The 21,511-nt window shown below is 39.2% G+C and overlaps 1 protein-coding gene across 1 annotated transcript in view; it reads right to left on the minus strand.

Moving 5' to 3' along the window:
• DYNC1LI2 (dynein cytoplasmic 1 light intermediate chain 2) overlaps positions 1-21,511 on the minus strand; it is a 326,410-nt gene that overhangs the window by 247,357 nt on the left and 57,542 nt on the right. Inside the window, exon 4 of the mRNA XM_053700389.1 lies at positions 4,294-4,524. Within this exon, the coding sequence (XP_053556364.1) occupies positions 4,294-4,524 (231 nt within the window). The remainder of the gene's footprint in view (positions 1-4,293; positions 4,525-21,511) is intronic.

Genomic DNA, 21,511 nt, shown 5'->3' on the forward strand with positions numbered 1-21,511 from the left:
CCATCTTGCATAATTTTTCTGGAATGACCAGGTTGTCACAATCATCCAGAGTAGATAACACCTCCTTAAGCAGTGCGCAGAGATGTTCTAATTTAAATTTAAATGTCACAACATCAGGTTCAGCCTGTTGAGAAATTTTTCCTGAATCTGAAATTTCCCCATCTGACAAAACCTCCCTCATGGCCCCTTCAGATTGGTGTGAGGGTATGACAGAACAATTATCATCAGCGCCCTCCTGCTCTTCAGTGTTTAAAACAGAGCAATCGCGCTTTCTCTGATATGCAGGCATTTTGGATAAAATATTTGCTATGGAGTTATCCATTACAGCCGTCAATTGTTGCATGGTAATAAGCATTGACGCGCTAGAAGTACTAGGGGCCTCCTGCGTGGACAAAACTGGTGTAGACACAGAAGGAGATGATGTAGAACCATGTCTACTCCCTTCATCTGATGAATCATCTTGGGCAACTTCATTATCTGTGACAGTACTGTCCTTACTTTGTTTGGACGCTATGGCACAATTATCACATAATTTTGAAGGGGGAGACACATTGACTTTCATACATATAGAACATAGCTTATCTGAAGGCACAGACATGTTAAACAGGCTTAAACTTGTCAGTAAAGCACAAAAAACTTTTTAAAACAAAACCGTTACTGTCTCTTTAAATTTTAAACAGAGCACACTTTATTACTGTATATGTGAAAAAATATGAAGGAATTGTTCAAAATTTACCAAAATTTCACCACAGTGTCTTAAAGCATTAAAGGTATTGCACACCAATTTTCTGAGCTTTAACCCTTAAAATAACGAAACCGGAGCCGGTTACAATTTTAACCCCTCTACAGTCCCAGCTACAGCCTTTGCTGCGACTTTACCAAGCCCAGAGGGGAATACGATACCAAATGACGCCTTCTAGGAACATTTCCAACTATCTTCAGATCCTCACACATGCATCTGCATGTCTTGCTCTCAAAAAACAACTGCGCAGTAATGGCGCGAAAATGAGGCTCAGCCTACAACTGGGAAGGCCCTTCCTGACTGGAAAAGGTGTCTAACATAGTGCCTGACGTTAAAAAACGTTCCCCAAGTTTAAAAGTGTGAAATACCAGCATAAACATGTATAAAATGCCCAAATAAAGCAATCGATTTTGCCCATAAAAGTGTCTACCAGTTTTATAGCCCATATTAAGCCCTTTATTCTGCTTGAGACTAAGAAAATGGCTTACCGGTCCCCATGAGGGGAAATGACAGCCTTCCAGCATTACACAGTCTTGTTAGAAATATGGCTAGTCATACCTTAAGCAGAAAAGTCTGCTAACTGTTTCCCCCAACTGAAGTTACTTCATCTCAACAGTCCTATGTGGAAACAGCAAAGGATTTTAGTTACTGTCTGCTAAAATCATCTTCCTCTCACAAACAGAATTCTTCATCTTTTTCTGTTTCAGAGTAAATAGTACATACCAGCACTATTTTAAAATAACAAACTCTTGATAGTAGAATAAAAAAACTACAACTAAACACCACATACTCTTAACCATCTCCGTGGAGATGTTGCCTGTGCAACGGCAAAGAGAATGACTGGGGTGGGCGGAGCCTAGGAGGGACTATATGGCCAGCTTTGCTGGGACTCTTTGCCATTTCCTGTTGGGGAAGAGATATTCCCACAAGTAAGGATGACGCCGTGGACCGGACACACCAATGTTGGAGAAACTAATCTCCTTTTGGTGAAGCCATTCCTTTGTTAATTTGGATGTATGCTTTGGGTCGTTGTCATGCTGAAAGATGAAGTTCCTCTTCATGTTCAGCTTTCTAGCAGAAGCCTGATGGTTTTGTGCCAATATTGTCTGGTATTTGGAACTGTTCATTATTCCCTCTACCTTGACTAAGGCCCCAGTTCCAGCTGAAGAAAAACAGCCCCCAAAGCATGATGCTGACACCACCATGCTTCACTGTGGGTATGGTGTTCTTTTGGTGATATGCAGTGTTTTTGCGCCAAACATATCTTTTGGAATTATGGCCAAAAAGTTAAACTTTGGTTTCATCAGACCATAACACCTTTTGCAACATGCTTTTGGGAAACTTCAGATGTGTTTTTGCAAAAATTTAGCCGGGCTTGGATTTTTTTTTTTGTAAGAAAAGGCTTCCATCTTGCCACTCTACCCCATAGCCCAAATATATGAAGAATACGGGCGATTGTTGTCACATGTACCACACAGCCAGTACTTGTCAGATATTCCTACAGCTCCTTTAATGTTGCTGTAGGCCTCTTGGCAGCCTCCCAGACCAGTTGTCTTCTCGTCTTTTCATCAATTTTGGAGGGACATCCAGTTCTTGGTAATGTCACTGTTGCACCATATTTTCTTCACTTGATGATGACTGTCTTCACTGTGTTCTAATGCCTTGGAAATTATTTTGTACCCTTCTTCTGACTGATACCTTTTAACAATGAGATCCCTCTGATGCTTTAGAAGCTGTCTGCGGACCATGGCTTTTGCTGTAGGATGCGATTAACAAAATGTTAGGAAAGACCTACTAGAACAGTTGAACTTTATTTGGGGTTAATCAGAGGCACTTTAAATGATGACAGGTGTGTACCGACTCCTATTTAACATGATTTTGAATGTGATTGCTTAATTCTGGACACAGCTACATCCCCGGTTATAAAAGGGTGTTCACACTTATGCAACCATATTATTTTAGTTTTTTATTTTTATTTCCCTTTACCTAAAAGATTTCAGTTTGTTTTTCAATTAAATTGTACAGTTTATAGGTCACATTAAAGGTGGAAAAAGTTCTGAAATGATTAATCCTTGTCTCATTTTTTTTACATCACAGAAACCTTTTCGTATTAATCTTTGAAAATTCTACAATAAAAGCTAAGTTTTATTTTTAAACACAGTGAGTGCTATCTTATTTACCAAGTTTTATATATATATATATATATATATATATATATTTTAATATATTTTTTTTTCACACATACCTTTTAGCTTACATGTATAAGCTATATTATATATAGCATGTAAATGTTGCCTAAATGACATAAGATATTGTTGATTACACGTGGTTCCATGCCCTCTCCAAACTGTCCCATTTTAAAGATGCAAATATTCCAAACCTTTTCTGATCCCAATCAGTTTGGATAAAAGGTTTTCTACCTGTATAGTATAACGATCCTGTTCAAAATCATCAGACACACACACGTATATATTTATATGGTTATGGGGCACAGAATAATTGTACAATACACCTATTAGAACTATTACAAACTATTAAAAAGGATCAGTTAACATACAGACTTTTCAACCTGTGATGTACTCGCTAAAATCCCTAAATTACCATTTCATTTGTCCTTAATCCTCAGCATTTGGTTTTTGGATAATGAAATTGTGAGATTATAGTGATGGTAAACTTTCCCCTTTGTATAAACTGATCCGTCAATTTATCAGTTGCAATGAAGATGCGATATAATTTACTTTATAAATTGTAGGTGTGAAATTCAAATACCCTGCACTCCAGCTGCCCACTTCAAAGCTGATCTTTTTTGTGAGCCAACGGATAGAACTGTTCTCCAATCAGAATTCTAGCCATATGGCACTTTTGTTGTAGTTAGATCGCTGGTTGGAGAACAGTTAAAACCGTTTGCTCACAACAGCAAAAAATAGTTTTTAAGTGGGCGGCCGGAGTGCAGGGTATTTAAATTTCACATCTATTGAAGTTATAGTGCATCTTCATAACAATTGATTAAACTCCATCTAAAATATCACTAACATTCCAGATCTGTTTCTACAAATGGAAAAGTTTAGCATCACTTTAATGAAAATGCGCTTCAGGAGTATTAACGGCACAATCAGAGTCAGAGCTAAAACATAGACAATACTGGTCATGGATCAGAAAACGTTATTTGCCGAAAACAAGTTTTTGCCTATCTGAGAAACACTATGAGTAAAGCACTGAGCCCAAAGCACTGCTGGTGCTTGATAATGCTCCAATCCATCCTGATAATTTAGACACACTTCAAAACTGCATTCCTTTAGTAGTTTACCTTGCTCAAAACACTGCTTTAAGAGTCATTATGATAGCAAAAACAAAACATTACCTGCTCTAATTAAGAAAAAAGTTATTGTGGATTTTTTTTCTCCAAATTATGACATTTTAAATTAATACTAAACACTATACTAATATAAAAAAATAAGGTACTCTAAATTTCATTTATCTTGCAAACAGCAAGGTTATTTAAACTAATCCTGGCTTCCTACAATCTGATGAGTGAGCCCAACTGAACGTACTCTTTTGTTCCAGGTCTCTCATCTCTTCTGGTGGTATTCGCAGTTTGTCTATGTGCTCTCGCAAGACACTGGCCCACTTAAGCAGCGATTCCATAATAGTCCAGGGCCTGGACATGTCCCCAACAAACACAGCCACAGTCTCTTTGATAGTGTCAGCAGACAAAGCAAATTTGAGAAGGCCTTTGTGGTATAAATCTCCATCCAAAATCCACACATTGCAACGAGTGTTATCTGTAATAAAAAAAATAAAGACAAAATAACAGTTAAGAGATGTATGCAAAATATTAGCCTTATACTCAATGAATATATAACCATTTCAGATTCCAACCCCATTCATTTCTTATGATTCAGATAGGGCATGCAATTTAAAACAACTTTTTATTTTACTTCTATAAGCAATTTTTCTTTGTTCTCTTTATATCTTTTTTGAAAAGCAGGTACAAAAGCTCAGGAGAATGAACATGTCTGGAGCATTTTATGGCAGCTTTGCATGAGAACCAAGCTAATTTAATAATAGAAGTCAATTGGAAATTTTAAAATTGTATCCTCTCTGAACCAGAAAATACATTTTTTCATATCCCTTTAATTATTTAAAGCTAAAGTAATGAATATTGTTGTTTCTAAACATAAAACTAAATTATTATTTTAATAAAAGCAAATTACAACAAAACTATGTAAACCATAGTTTCACGGGTTGTACACACTACATACTACTTATTACATAGTGAACATTAGGGCTGAACGATTAATCGTGAATGCGATTGTTTTAGCCACACCCAGAAGTGACATCACTCGCCCATGTGAAAAGGCTTTGAATTGCAACACATGCAGCGGAGACTGAAGAGAAGCCGGATTCTACGTCACAGCTGGGAGCCTGAGCCGCCTCCATTGAGATCTGACACAGAGGGAGCGGTAGAGAAGCCGGCAATATGGGAGTGCGACATTTATTAGGTGTCAGGGCCAGTCTTGTACACATCTGGTAGTGAGTTTACCCACCAGCTAGCATGTTTGCCTCTAAGGTTTAGCAGCCCTACTTAAAGTGAAGGTAAAATCAATTGGTCTGCTACAAATAAATTAATATATCATGCAAAATAAATAGTATGTTCATTCATCAATACTTCGATATTTCAATATTACCTTAGATATCTTATATATTTCGCACCAATTCTGCTATCCTAAAATCAACCCGTAATATTTTATTTTTTTTCTAAACAACGATCACGTTGTTTAGACAGCCAATTGATTCTTTGGCCGTTAGGAGGCTGTCAATTGACGTAATCAGGGGATGTTTAATTCTGCGCATGCCCAACTTTTTGTAGTTCGTACTTGCAAAGCGAGCGCGTCCACGTTTAGCGCATGCGCATTAACCTGTTCAGTTGTCAGGCATAGTTCCGAGTGCAATGACCGCGATTAACGCATGCGCAATGGTGACAGAATTTATAATGCGCATGCGCGGTTCTTAGACGCTCAATGTGCACGAGCTTAGTTGACATGTATAGAGCGAGTGGGACCGCTCTATATGTCACAGTATCAGAAACCCAGAAATGCTGAATGGGAGGAGAATCGGATGGCAACGATAAGAAAAACATAATTTATGCTTACCTGATAAATTTATTTCTCTTGTAGTGTATCCAGTCCACGGATCATCCATTACTTATGGGATATTCTCCTTCCCAATAGGAAGTTGCAAGAGGATCACCCAAGCAGAGCTGCTATATAGCTCCTCCCCTCACATGTCATATCCAGTCATTCGACCGAAACAAGACAAAAAAGGAGAAACCATAGGGTGCAGTGGTGACTGTAGTTTAATTAAAATTTAAACCTGCCTTAAAAGGACAGGGCGGGCCGTGGACTGGATACACTACAAGAGAAATAAATTTATCATCAGGTAAGCATAAATTATGTTTTCTCTTGTTAAGTGTATCCAGTCCACGGATCATCTATTACTTATGGGATACCAATACCAAAGCTAAAGTACACGGATGATGGGAGGGACAAGGCAGGTACTTAAACGGAAGTGACCACTGCCTGTAAAAAACCCTTTCTCCCAAAAATAGCCTCCGAAGAAGCAAAGTATCAAATTCGTTAAATTTGAAAAAGTATAAAGCGCAGACCAAGACTCCGTCTCGTAAATCTGTTCCACAGAAGCCTCCCTCTAAAAAGGCCCAAGTAAAAACCACAGCTCTAGTAGAATGAGCTGTAATCCCTACAGAAGGCTGCTGTCTAGCAGTCTCATAAGCTAAATGAATTATGCTTTTTAACCAAAAGGACAGAGAGGTCGCTGAAGTCTTTTGACCTCTCCTCTGTCCAGAATAGACAACAAACGAGGTGAATGTTTGATGAAAATCTGTAGTAGCCTGAAAGAAAAACTTTAAAGCACGAGCCACGTCCAAATTGTGTAATAGACGTTCCTTCTTTGAAGAAGGATTAGGATACAAGAACGGAACAACAATCCCTTGAGTGATATTCTTGTTAGATACCACCTTAGGTAAAAACCCAGGTTGGTACGTAGGACTACCTTATCCGTACGGAGGACCAGATAAGAAGAATCACATTGTAACGCAGATAACTGAGACTCTACGAGCCGAGGAAATAGCTACCAAGAAAGAACTTTCCAAGATAAAAGTTTGATATCTATGGAATGAAAAAGGTCAAACGGAACTCCTAGAAGAACCTTAAGAACCAGGTTTAAGCTCCATGGCGGAGCAACAGTTTTAAACACAGGCTTGGTTCTAACGAAAGCCTGACCAAAAGCCTGAACGTCTAGAATACCTGCCAGACGCTTGTGCAAAAGAATAGACAGTAGAAATCTGTCCTTTTAAGGAACTAGCTGACAATCCTTTCTCAAAATCATCTTGGAGAAAAGATAATATCCTGGGAATCCAGACTTTACTCCATGAGTAACCCTTGGATTCATAACAATAAGATATTTACACCATATCTATGTTAAATTTTCCTAGAGACAGGCTTTCATGCCTGTATAAAAGGTATCAATGACTGACTCGGAGAAGCCATGCTTTGATAACATCAAACGTTCAGTCTCCAGGCAGTCCAACTCAGATTAGTTATATTTAGATGGTTGAAAGGACCCTGAGGTAGAGGGTCCTGTCTCAGAAGCAGAGACCGTGGTGGAAGGATGACATGTCCACCAGATCTGCATACCAGGTCCTGCGTGGCCACGCAGGCGCTGTCAAAAACGCCAAAGCACTCTCATGCTTGATTTTGGCAAACACCTCCGGAGGGAATTCCCACTCCCCCGGATGAAAAGTCTGACGACTTAGAAAATCCGTCTCCCAGTTCTCAACACCTGGGATATGTATAGCTGATAGACAAGAGTGAGTCTCTGTCCAGTGAATTATTTTAAGACTTCTAACATCGCTAGGGAACTTCTGTTCCCCCTTGATGGTTGATGTAAGCCACAGTCGTGATATTGTCCGACTGAAATATGATGTACCTCAGAGTTGCTAACTGAGGCCAAGTCTGAAGAGTATGGAATATCGCTCCCAGTTCCAGAATATTCATTAGAAGGAGGGTCTCCTCCTGAGTCCACTATCCCTGAACCTTCAGGGAGTTCCAGACTGTATCCCAACCTAAAAGGCTGGCATCTGTTGTAACAATTGTCCCATCTGACCTGCGGAAGGTCATACCCTTGGACAGATGGACCCGAGATAGTCACCAGAGAAGAGAATCTCTGATCTCTTGGTCCAGATTTAACAGGAGAACAAATCTGTGTAATCCCCGTTCCTCTGACTGAGCATGCATAGTTGCAGCGATCAGAAAAGTAGGCGTGCAAACGATACTATGTCCCTTGCCGCTACCATTAAGCCGATTACATTCATGTACTGAGCCACCAAAGGGCGCGGATGGAATGAAGAACACGGCAGAAATTTAGAAACTTTGACAACCTTGACTCCGTCAGGTAAATTTTCATTTCTACAAAATCTATCAGAATCCCTAGGAGGGAAACCCTTGAGATTGGGGATAGAGAACTCTTTCCTTGTTCACTTTCCACCCATGCAATCTCAGAAATGCCATTACTACGTCCGTATGAAACTTGGCAACTTGGATGTTTGACGCCTGTATCAGGATGTCGTCTAAATAAGGGGCCATTTTTATGCCCCGCGGTCTAAGGACCACCAAAGCAACCCCAGAACCTCCATAAAGATTCTTGGGACTGTAGTTAACCCAAAGGAAAGAGCTACAAACTGGTAATGCCTGTCTAGAAAAGCAAACATGAAAAACGATGGTGATCTTTATGCATCGTAATGTGAGGATAAGCATCCTTCAAATCCATTGTAGTCCTCTATTGACTCTCCTGGATCATAGATAAAATGGTACGAATAGTTTCCAACTTAAATGATGGAATCTAAGGAATTGGTTTAAGATCTTTAGATCCAAAATAGATCTGAAGGTTCCCTCTCCTTGGGAACCACAAACAGATTTGAGTAAAAATTCTATCTCTGTTCCTCCCCTGGAACTGGATGGGTCTCGTACACAGTGTAAGAATGCCTCTTTCTTTATCCGGTTTGCAGATAATTGTGAAAGGGGAAATCTCCCCTTTTTTTGGGGGGGAAAAGCTTTGAAATCCAGAAGATATCTCTGGGATATAATTTCCAATGCCCAGGGATCCTGGGCCTCTCTCTCTCACCCACGCCTGGGCGAAAAATGAAAGTCTGCCCCCTACAGGATCCGTTACCGGATAGGGAGCCGTTCTACATGCTGTCTTAGAGGCAGCAGCAGGCCCCTTGGCCTGCTTATCTTTGTTCCAGGTCCGGTTGTCACCAGCCCGTCTTGGACTAAGCAAAAGTTCCCTCTTGATTTGCCTTAGAGGAAATTGATGCCACGCCTGCCTTGAGGTTTCGAAAGGCACGAAAATTAGACTTTTTTGGCCCTTGATTTGGACCTGTCCTGAGGAAGCGCGTTACCTTTTCCTCCAGTGATATTAGCAATAATCTCCTTCAAACCAGGGCCGAATAGGGTCTGCCCCTTGAAGGAAAGATAAGTAGCTTATTTAGTAAAGTCACGACAGCTGACCATAATATAAGCCATAGCGCTGTGCGCGCCAGCATAGTAAAAACAGAATTCTTAGCCGTTAGTTTAGACAAAAAAAACAAGGCATCAGAAACAAAGGAATTGGCTAGCTTAAGTGCTCTAAGCTTGTCAAGTATTCATCCAATGGAGTCGCTACCTGTAAAGCCTCATCCAGAGACTCAAACCAGAACGCCGCAGCAGCAGTGACAAAAGCAATGCATGCAAGGGGCTGCAGGATAAAACCTTGTTGAATAAACATTTTCCTAAGGTAACCCTCTAATTTTTTATCCATTGGATCTAAAAAAGCACAACTGTCCTCGACAGGGTAAGTGGTACACTAGCTAGAGTAGAAACTCTTCTCTCCACCTTAGGAACTGTCTGCCATAAGTCCCGTGTGGCGGCAACTATTAGAAACATTTTTCTAAAAATAGGAGGGGAAGAGAACGGCACACCTGGTCTATCCCATTCCTAATTAATAATTATAGTAAACCTCTTTAGGTATTGGAAAAACATCAGTACATACCGGCACTGCATAGTATTTATCCAGTCTACACAATTTCTCTGGCACTGCGATTGTACACAGTCAATCAGAGCAGCTAAAACCTCCCTGAGCAACAAGTGGAGGTTCTCAAGCATAAATTTTAAATGTAGAAATATCAGAATCAGGTTAAATCATCTTCCCTGAGTCAAAAATATCACCCACAGACCGAAGCTCCCCAGCTTCTGCATATTATGAGGCAGTATCAGACATGGTTCTTAAAGCGTCTGTATGCTCTGTAACTATCCCCAGAGCTATCTTGCTTTCCTTTAATTTCAGGTAGTCTGACTAATACCGCTGCCAGTGTATTATTCACAACCTTTGCCATGTCTTGAAAATAAACGCTATGGGCGCCCTTTATGTACTTGGCGCCATTTGAGCGCGAGTCCCTGAAGTGGGAGTCGAAGGATCTGACACGTGGGGAGAGTTAGTCGGCATAACTTCCCCCTCGACAGAATCCTCTGGTGATAATGTTTTTAAAGACAAAAAATGATCTTTATTGCTTAACATGAAATCAGTACATCTGGTACACATTCTAAGATGGGGTTCCACCATGGCTTTAAACATAATGAACACAGAGCTTCCTCTATGTCAGACATGTTAGAACAGACTAATAATGAGACTAGTAAGCTTGGAAAACACTTTAAATCAGGTTAACAAGCAAATATAAAAAAAACGTTACTGTGCCTTTAAGAGAAACAAATTTTTACAGTATATGTAATAAGGTAACAGAGCATTGCACCCACTTGCAAATGGATGATTAACCCCTTAATGCAAAAAACAGATCAAAAAAACGACAGACGTTTTTAAACAGACACAACAAAACTGCCACAGCTGAGCTGTGGATTACCTTCCCTATAAACTATTTTGGAAGTCTTTTTAGCCCTTTAGAGATGTCCTGTAGTAATCATGGGACTGCTGAGGGAATCTGGATGATTCATTTTTTAATTTTAACTGCGCAAAAAAAGCGCTAAATTAGGTCCCTCCCACTCATATTACAACAGTGGGAAGCCTCAGTTAACTGTTTCTATGCAGCATTTAAGCCAGCCATGTGGAAAAATTAGGCCCCAATAAGTTTTATCACCAAACATATGTCTAAAAACGATTAAACATGCTAGCAAACGTTTTAAAACACATTTTTATAAGAGTTTGTATCTCTATTAATCAGCCTGATACCAGTCGCTTTCACTGCATTTAAGGCTATACTAACATTACAGTTTTATCACCAATGTACGTTAAAAAACGATTAAACATGCCAGCAAACGTTTTAACACACATTTTTATGAGAGTATGCATCTCTATTAATAAGCCTTATACCAGTCGCTATCACTGCATTCAAGGCTTTACTTACATTACTTCGGTATCAGCAGTATTTTCTTAGTCAATTCCATTCCTTAGAAAAATATTTTACTGCACATACCTTATTTGCAGGCAAAACTGCACGCCATTCCCCCTCTGAAGTACCTCACTCCTCAGAATGTGTGAGAACAGCAAATGGATCTTAGTTACTTCTGCTAAGATCATAGAAAAACGCAGGCAGATTCTTCTTCCAAATACTGCCTGAGATAAACAGCACACTCCGGTGCCATTTAAAAATAACAAACTTTTGATTGAAGAAATAAACTAAGTATAAAACACCACAGTCCTCTCCCGACCTCCATCTATGTTGAGAGTTGCAAGAGAATGACTGGGTATGACATGTGAGGGGAGGAGCTATATAGCAGCTCTGCTTGGGTGATCCTCTTGCAACTTCCTATTGGGAAGGAGAATATCCCATAAGTAATGGATGATCCGTGGACTGGATACACTTAACAAGAGAAATGTAGGTAGATAAATACTGACAAAATAAATAAATATTGGGAAAAAAAACATAGCGACTGGATTAGACATTGTAAAAGGATTCTACATATGATTTTTTAATGACAAGACTTTACCTTCACTTTAAGGCTATGGTAGAGGACCGTGAATGTTAAATGTGGGATCAGATTGATAGAGTCATGTCTATCTGCGATATAACTGTTGTTACTTGCCCAGTTAAGTGCAAGGCCTACTTAGAGTGGTTTCTCCTTCTGGAGTCATTTGCTAAACTCTTGAATCTTCATTTAGGCTTGATATATTTTTATTTTGAATCACCATAGAACTGGGTTGCTTTCAAATTAACGCCCATTTGTCTTTTTGTGACAGTTCCATTATTTTTAATATTGTTATTGCTTATTTACTTTTCTGATCCCTCACATATAGGCTGTCATAAGTATATTAAAATATTTATCTAGATACACTTATTTAGGTCATTTAAAAAATAAAAAAAAATAAATTATATATATATATATATATATATATATATATATATATATATATATATATATATATATATATATATATATATATATATACATACGATAGATAGTTAGAGCCCAACACCATAAATTTCAATAGTGGCTTCCAGCCTGTGTGCCAGTCACTATGGAGTATCAGCCACACTCCAAAAGATACAGTCCATATATACAAAGTGTAACAGCACCACAGCACAGTCTTACTTCTTTAAAGGTGAAAAATTCTTTTATTAAGGTACAACAACCATAAAAAGGCGACGTTTCGGACCTACATGGTCCTTATAAATTATAATTTTTTGCACTTATATTTTATTTAAACTAGTTTTGTTGTCTGTATTGATCAATGAGAAACATGTACATTAAGATTCTGTAGTGTTAAATAAATGTTTTAATGAAAAATTAAAGGTGTTATAGTAATTTATAGGTCAATCACGATTAAATCACAATCGCGTTTTTTTTTTTTAATTAAAAAAAACGCGATTTCCCCCCGCCCATATCACCCAGCCCTAGTGTACATGCAATTAACTATATTTTAGATCTAGTTTGTACATGAAAGCATATTGCAGACAGCAATGGCTGAATGGCAATCCAACTTTAGTGCGGTCACGTGCTTGCTTCCTTACAGTGCAAACAACCACCAGATTCATTGTTTTGACCACACTGAAACCATCTCTCTAGGAGACCGTCATCAGTCAATAGAATTGTTAAATATGTTCTGATCCATCCGCCGCCTCACCTAGCAGCCTTAGCCCACGGCACCCACTACCCAATGCTGCCTGCAGCTGCCCACAAACTGCCCGCATATTGGAGGGAAGTGTAAAGAGCTGGATGCAGCAGTGATTTTGGCATGTCTACTAGGGGAATGCAGAAGGTGTTTTGAAAGTTAAAAATATTCAATTAAGGTTTGAAACCGGTCTTTATTTATTGTTTTGAGTTTATATGACTTGCACTGATGGCGTGGTTAAGGAACCCCAGCTAAATGTAGGATATTTGAGCACCTTTTTTCTACTTTGTCATAATCCTAAAACACTCTTACTAAGAGCTTATTGCAGAGTTGTAACTATGGTTTCCAAATGTCCTGAAATATAAAATTTTCACTACTAATTTTTGTGATGTTTATCCTCCAGTATGGAGTAAATATATGATTATCATCAGGATAATGCTTTTCTTGCATGGTGAGGTAGAGGAATTGTTATTCTTATGCACTGCTAGATTGTTTTCAAAATTAGAAAATGTATTCCTATTAAAAAGGGACATTAAACCCAAATTTCATCTTACATGATTCAGATAGAGAATACAATTTTAAACAACTTTCCAATTTACTTCTATTATTTAATTTGCTTCCTTCTCTTGTTATCCTTCACTGAAAGATTTATCTAGGAAAGCTCAGGAGCAGTAAAGAACCTAGGTTCTAGCTGCTGATTGGTGGCTGGATTTATATACCGATTGTCATTGGCTCACCCATGTGTTCAGTCAGCAACCAGAAGTGCATTGCTCCTGATTCAACAAAGCATACCAAGAGAACGAAGAAAAATTGATTATAGGAGTAAATTAGAAAATTGCTTAAAATTGCATGCTCTGACTCATGAAAAAAATTGGGTTTCATATCCCTTTAAGGCTATCAAAGGATTAAGTATGGGGGTGTTATTTACAATAAAGGGGGCAGCCTCAAGACTTCTAGTAATTCTCTGTCGTGTATGGGAAAATATAGCTTATGCTGTCACTCTAGATTAGAAGAAATTGGTTTATTGCAAGTAAATTTATTTTTGTTTTATGAAATTTGTGGCCCCAGTGCTGTTGATAATTTATTTCTGCTGAGTGGCATTATAAAGTAGCCGGGTGGGGGTAGTTTAATACTTTATTATAACATTTTCTGCTATCCTATGCAAAAATGAAAAGCATAATATCACATAAATTTGTTTCCCCAGTTTTGCATAACCAACACAGTTATATTAATACACTTTTTACCTCTGTAATTACCTGCTTTCTAATCCTCTGCAGACAACCCCCTTATCTTAGGGCTTTTGACAGACTTGTATTTTAGCCAATCAGTGCCGACTCAAATAACTGCACATTATCTATATGACACACATGAACTAGCAATGTGTGTGGAAAACTGTCAACATGCACAGAGATAAGAGGTGGACTTTAACAGCTTAGAAATAAGTTTGAGCCTACCTAGGTTTAGCTTTCAAAAAGTACAAGATAGAACAAAGCAAATTTGATGAGAAAAGAAAATTGAAAAGTTGTTCAAAACTGCATGCCCTATCTGAATCATGGAAGTTTATTTTTGACTTGACTGTCCTTTTAAATACTATTTTGTTGAAATGATTATGCGTGTCAGGACAAGTACATTCACAGTGAAGAAAAAGGGGAATCCGGTCTTATAAAAATTAACTTTTAATTGTAGAAGCTTTAAAAGATGCACACAGCAAGGAGCAAAACATACAAGCGCAGCACTGTCCGGCTTACACGTTTCGGCTGTTAGCCGTAATCATAGTCATACTAGATTAACTCTCACACACCCTTAAAAAAGAAGCAAAACCACTCTATTGGTGAAAGCATGCTGCGCCTCCAGCTATGCTCCATATCATATGTTAGTCAATTAAGCTAGCAACAGCCAATACAATGTTCTCAAATATGCAGGACTGGAATATTTAACAAGTAAATACAAAGTTACCACTAATGAGATATACTTTCAAAACAAATATGTACAATCATAGGCCACTTTAGCCATAGGGATAATGCAGAACCAATGCAAAATATATATATATATATATATATATATATATATATATATATATATATATATATATATATATATATATATATATATATATATATATATATATATATATATATATAAAAATGTGGAAAAAGAAGCACTCACTGAACTTACTCCAACAGTGACAAAAGTTTAATAGAATATAGTGACGTTTCGGGACAGCAACAGTCCCTTCCTCTGTTGCTGTCCCGAAACGTCACTATATTCTATTAAACTTTTGTCACTGTTGGAGTAAGTTCAGTGAGTGCTTCTTTTTCTACATTTCTACAATTACTCTTATAGCACCCTGACAAGTTGCAAGCGTTGGTAAGAGTGCATTTACATATATATATATATATATATATATATATATATATATATATATATATATATATATATATATATATATATATATATATATATATATATATATATATATATATATATATATATATATATATATATATACACACACACGTACACAGAAATCTAAAAAAAAACAAGCGCACAACAACACCTCTCATAGTGCAAATCAGTTTAATAAGAATAATCATATATAAAACAAATAACCCTTAGGGTATATCCTACTCACAAACAAAACCTCAATCTTATGAGGTAAGAAAGGGCAGATGGATATCTAAGTGTCCCCACTTGTTCCACAAACTGTATCACCAGGAGTCTTTCAATGCAAGAGAATTCCAGTCCAACCGAATGTCCTTAACAACCAGTCCTTTCGATTATAGGATTTTCTCAAAGTGCACTGACAGGGGCTCAATTAGTCCGTATACTGCATATGTAATTCAGATCCAGTATCTTCGTAACAGTCACACAAAGACCTTGAACCATACTCGTAATAATAATCCATCCATACTCATCTGTTATCAGTTAACCGTCATAGGATGATGTTAGTAGCAATGGTCAGGAATCATTCATATGCAATGAGGAGACATAGAGATGAAATGGCAACAAACTTTAAGCAAGGCATGCAGGTATAAAACATTAGAAAAGTCAGTTAATCACAGTCATTCACACAACCTCTGCAGAGATTGCTGATGATATCAAATATCCATATCATGTCCTATGTAGCCACGACAAACACTTAACCCCTTCTGGGTACCAGAGTTTAAATTCCCGGGAGTGTCGTGGCTACATAGGACATGATATGGATATTTGATATGCATCCACTAGAGTCGCCTTGAGATCCCTGGATCTGGACCCGTAGCGAGGAACCTTGAAGTTCTGACGAGACGCCATCAGATCCATGTCTGGAATGCCCCATAATTGAGTTAACTGGGCAAAGACCTCCGGGTGGAGTTCCCACTCCCCCGGATGGAAAGTCTGACAACTCAAATAATCCGCCTCCCAGTTGTCTACTCCTGGGATGTGAATTGCAGATAGATGGCAGGAGTGATCCTCCGCCCATTTGATGATCTTGGATACCTCTCTCATCGCCAAGGAACTCTTTGTTCCTCCCTGATGATTGATGTAAGTTACAGACGTCATGTTGTCCGACTGGAATCTTATGAATCCGGCCTTTGCTAGTTGAGGCCAAGCCCGGAGAGCATTGAATATCGCTCTCAGTTCCAAGATGTTTATCGGAAGAAGAGACTCTTCCCGAGACCATAGACCCTGAGCTTTCAGGGAGTCCCAGACCGCGCCCCAGCCTAATAGACTGGCGTCGGTCGTGACAATGACCCACTCTGGTCTGCGGAAACTCTTTCCCTGAGACAGGTGATCCTGAGTCAACCACCAACGGAGTGAGTCTCTGGTTAACTGGTCTACTTGAACCTGGGGAGACAAGTCTGCATAATCCCCATTCCACTGTCTGAGCATGCACAGTTGCAATGGTCTTAGATGAATTCGAGCAAAAGGAACCACGTCCATTGCTGCAACCATTAGACCTATTACTTCCATGCACTGAGCTATGGAAGGCTGAGGAATAGATTGAAGAACTTGACAAGTCTTTAGAAGCTTTGATTTTCTGACCTCTGTCAGAAAAATCTTCATTTCTACAGAATCTATAATTGTTCCCAGAAAAGGAACTCTTGTAGACGGGGACAGGGAACTCTTTTCCACGTTCACCTTCCACCCGTGAGACCTGAGAAAAGCTAATACAATGTCTGTATGAGCCCTTGATCTGGAAAGGGACGACGCTTGGATTAGGATGTCGTCTAGGTAAGGTGCCACTGCAATGCCCCTCGGTCTTAGAACCGCTAGAAGGGACCCTAGCACCTTTGTGAAAATTCTGGGAGCAGTGGCTAAACCGAACGGAAGAGCCACGAACTGGTAATGTTTGTCCAGAAAGGCGAACCTTAGGAACTGATGATGATCTTTGTGGATAGGAATATGTAGGTACGCATCCTTTAAATCCACGGTAGTCATGTATTGACCCACCTGGATTGTTGGTAAAATCGTTCGAATGGTTTCCATTTTGAACGATGGAACTGAGGAATTTGTTTAGAATTTTTTAATCCAGAATTGGTCTGAAAGTTCCCTCTTTTTTGGGAACTACAAACAGGTTTGAGTAAAACCCCTGACCTTGTTCCACTGTTGGAACTGGGTGCATCACTCCCATCTTTAATAGATCTCCTACGCAATGTAAGAATGCCTGTCTCTTTATCTGGTCTGAAGATAAGCGAGACATGTGAAACCTTCCCCTTGGAGGAAGTTCCTTGAATTCTAGAAGATAACCCTGAGAGACTATTTCTAGTGCCCAGGGATCCTGAACATCTCTTGCCCAAGCCTGAGCAAAGAGAGAAAGTCTGCCCCCTACTAGATCCGGTCTCGGGTCGGGGGCTACCCCTTCATGCTGTCTTGGTAGCAGCAGCAGGCTTCTTGGCCTGTTTACCCTTGTTCCAGCCTTGCATTGGTTTCATTGCTGGCTTAGCCTGGGAAGCGTTACCCTCTTGTCTAGAGGCTGCAGAGTTAGGAGACGGTCCGTTCATGAAGTTGTGAAAGGAACAAAAATTTGATTTATTCTTAGCCTTAAAGGGCCTATCCTGTGGGAGGGCATGGCCCTTTCCCCCAGTGATGTCTGCAATAATCTCCTTCAATCCTGGCCCAAAAAGGAATATTAAGCAATTTTGTCTTGGAAGACACATCCGCCGACCAAGACTTTAAACAGAGCGCTCTGCGCGCCACAATTGCAAAGCCTGAATTTTTCGCCGCTAACTTCGCCAATTGCAAAGCGGCATCTAAAATAAAGGAATTAGCTAACTTTAAGTGCGTAAATTCTGTCCATGACTTCCTCATATGGAGTCTCCTTATTGAGCGAATTTTCTAGTTCTTCGAACCAAAAACACGCCGCCGTTGTGACAGGAATAATGCACGAAATTGGTTGGAGGAGGAAACCTTGCTGAACAAATATCTTTTTAAGCAAACCCTCCAATTTTTTATCCATAGGATCTTTGAAAGCACAACTGTCCTCAATGGGAATAGTCGTGCGTTTGGCCAACGTAGAAACTGCCCCCTCAACCTTAGGGACTGTTTGCCATGCGTCCCTCCTTGGGTCGACAATGGGGAACATTTTCTTAAATATAGGAGGTGGGACAAAAGGTATGCCTGGTTTCTCCCACTCCTTAGTCACTATGTCCGCCACCCTTTTGGGTATCGGAAAGGCATCAGGGTGCACAGGGACCTCTAGGAATTTGTTGATTTTGCACAATTTTTCTGGAATGACCAAAGAGTCACAATCGTCCAGAGTAGTTAGCACCTCCTTAAGCAGGGTGCGGAGATGTTCTAACTTAAATTTAAACGTCACAATATCAGGTTCTGCCTGTTGAGAAACTTTTCCTGAATCAGAAATTTCTCCCTCCGACAGACCCTCCATCACTGCCAATTCTGACTGGTGTGAGGGTATGACAGATAAATTATCGTCAGCGCACCCTTGCTCATCCGCTGTATTTAAAACTGAGCAATCACGCTTTCTTTGAAATGCTGGCATTTTGGATAAAATATTAGCTATAGAATTATCCATTACTGCCGTTAATTGTTGCATAGTAACAAGCATTGGCGCGCTAGATGTACTAGGTGTCGCCTGCGCGGGTATAACTGGTGTTGACACAGAAGGAGAGGATGGTGAACTACCCCCACTACCTTCATTTGAGGAATCATCTTGGGCAACCTTATTAAATGTGACAGTACTGTCCTTACTTTGTTTGGACGCCATGGCACAATTTTCACATACATTTAAAGGGGGGACCACCTTGGCCTCCATACATACAGAACATGTTCTATCTGAAGGTACAGACATGTTAGACAGGCTTATACAGGCTATTAATGCAATAAAACCGTTTTTAAACAAAACCGTTACTGTCTCTTTAAATGTTAAACAGAGCACACTTTATTTCTGAATGTGTGAAAAACTATGAAGGAAATATCCGATCCTTAACAAATTTGCATCCTAGTGTCTTAATGCTTTGAAAGTATTGCACACCAAATTTCAAGTTTGTAACCCCTTAAATGAGCAAACCGGAGCTATTTGATCAATTTACCAGCTTAAACCCACTACAGTCCCAGCCACAGCCTTTGCTGCGGCTTCACCTTTCCTTAGGGGATATTCGCCACAGAAATAAGCCTTCCAGAATCGTTTTTTTATGGCCACCGGACCCTCTCACATGAAGCTGCATGCACTGCTTCCAGAAGTAACTCCGCAATTAAGGCGCGAAAATGAGGCCTCCTCCCTCTGCATACTAGAGTGAAAGGCCCTTCCTGACTAGAATAGGTGTCTAAACGACTGCCAGGCGATTAAAAAACGTTCCCAAAGTGTTTTCAAGTTCCAAAACACTCCAAAAGACATATAAATATTTTATAAATCAATCGATTTAGCCCATAATAGTGTCAAACAGTATATAGCCCATTAATAAGCCTTCATTCTGTTATGAGTCTAAGAAATGGCTTACCGATCCCAAAAAAGGGAAAATGACAGTCTTCTAGCATTACTGTGTCTTGTTAGAAAATGGACTAGTCATACCTTGAGCAGAAAAGTCTGTAAACTGTTCCCCCCAACTGAAGTTCTCTGGGCTCAACAGTCCTGCGTGGGAACAGCAATTGATTTTAGTTACTGCTGCTAAAATCATACTTCTCTTTAAACAGAACTCTTCATCACTTTCTGTTGTAGAGTAAATAGTACAAACCGGCACTATTTTAAAATAACAAACTCTTGATAGAAGAATAGAAAACTACAACTAACACCACATACTCTTTACCATCCCCATGGAGATGCTACTTGTTCAGAGCGGCAAAGAGAATGACTGGGGGGCGGAGCCAGAGGGGGGCTATATGGGCAGCTTTTGCTGTGCTCTCTTTGCCATTTCCTGTTAGGGAAGAGAATATTCCCACAAGTAAGGATGAAGCCGTGGACCGGACACACCAATGTAGGATATATATATATTTATTTATTTTTTAACAAAGTTGCAAACAATAATGCTAAATGCATATTGCGGATAACAATTCTACGCAGTTGGCATGATAATACATTAATATGAAATTTAGAATACATATACATTTTATCATGTAAGCTATAATTGCAAGGACAAGTACATTGCCATAAGGGAAGAGTAGATTAGTCTACCACTTTAGACCCTTGAACAAGTAGATTTTAATTTTTAAATTTCCCCACCACTGTGTGTGATATAATGGGACTTGCTGTTCCCACCATGGCCTAAGAAAAGATGCAATAGGTGGTACACCAGGGACTATAAATCCATGTACGAGGCAAAACATACTCCAATGTCTTAAGAACACCACCTAAAAAAAAAAAAAAACGCTACATGCAATGATAAAGGGACAAAATAAATATAAGTATATAGCAAAGTTTTTTTTCTACTACACATAATTAAACATTTTATATTACAATCAAAGTGTTTAATGTCCCTTTAAGTGGAAAGCAATAAGGACAATGGACTTGGGACTCAATACACCATCTGGAAACATCATCAATAAACATATCAGAAACTTCCTAGCAGTGAATTACAAAATTTTACAGCTCTACCTAGAGACACTTTGGGTGTGTCCTTTAAAACAGCTTTGCCAAACACTGCCCAGCTTTTAGGTGGAAACTACTAAAATGTGCTGCTGAATGAGTGTGAAGCTACATGATAGCAATGCACTACTAGTAGCTAGCTGCCGATTGGTGGATCCACATATATGCCTCTTTTTCATTTTCTTACCGGAGTAGTTTAGCTAGCTCCCAGGAGGTGCATTGCTGCTCCATCAAATTTGAGATTAGAAGTACATGGGAAAGTTGTTACAAATTGCATGCTTTATCTGAATCATGAAATACATTTTGGGTTTCATGTCCCTTTAAAACCTTCTTTTGCCTATGCTTCCCAGAATACTCTACCCAGATATAACTTTATTTGTGACAGTAAGAATAAACTACTATGTAAGAATAGATCCACATGTTTAATAATTACACAGAAATCGCCCATTTGCCGCTGAGTAGTAAGCTCTGAATCAGACTATAATGCATTCATTGTTTGGAACAATATCAGTCATAATTTGTCACACAGTTGCTGTTTGGCACAAACAAGTGACATAAATAGCTGGAAA

The sequence above is a fragment of the Bombina bombina genome, chromosome 1 (genome assembly GCF_027579735.1).
Source record: "Bombina bombina isolate aBomBom1 chromosome 1, aBomBom1.pri, whole genome shotgun sequence".
Classification (NCBI taxonomy): Eukaryota; Metazoa; Chordata; class Amphibia; order Anura; family Bombinatoridae; genus Bombina; species Bombina bombina.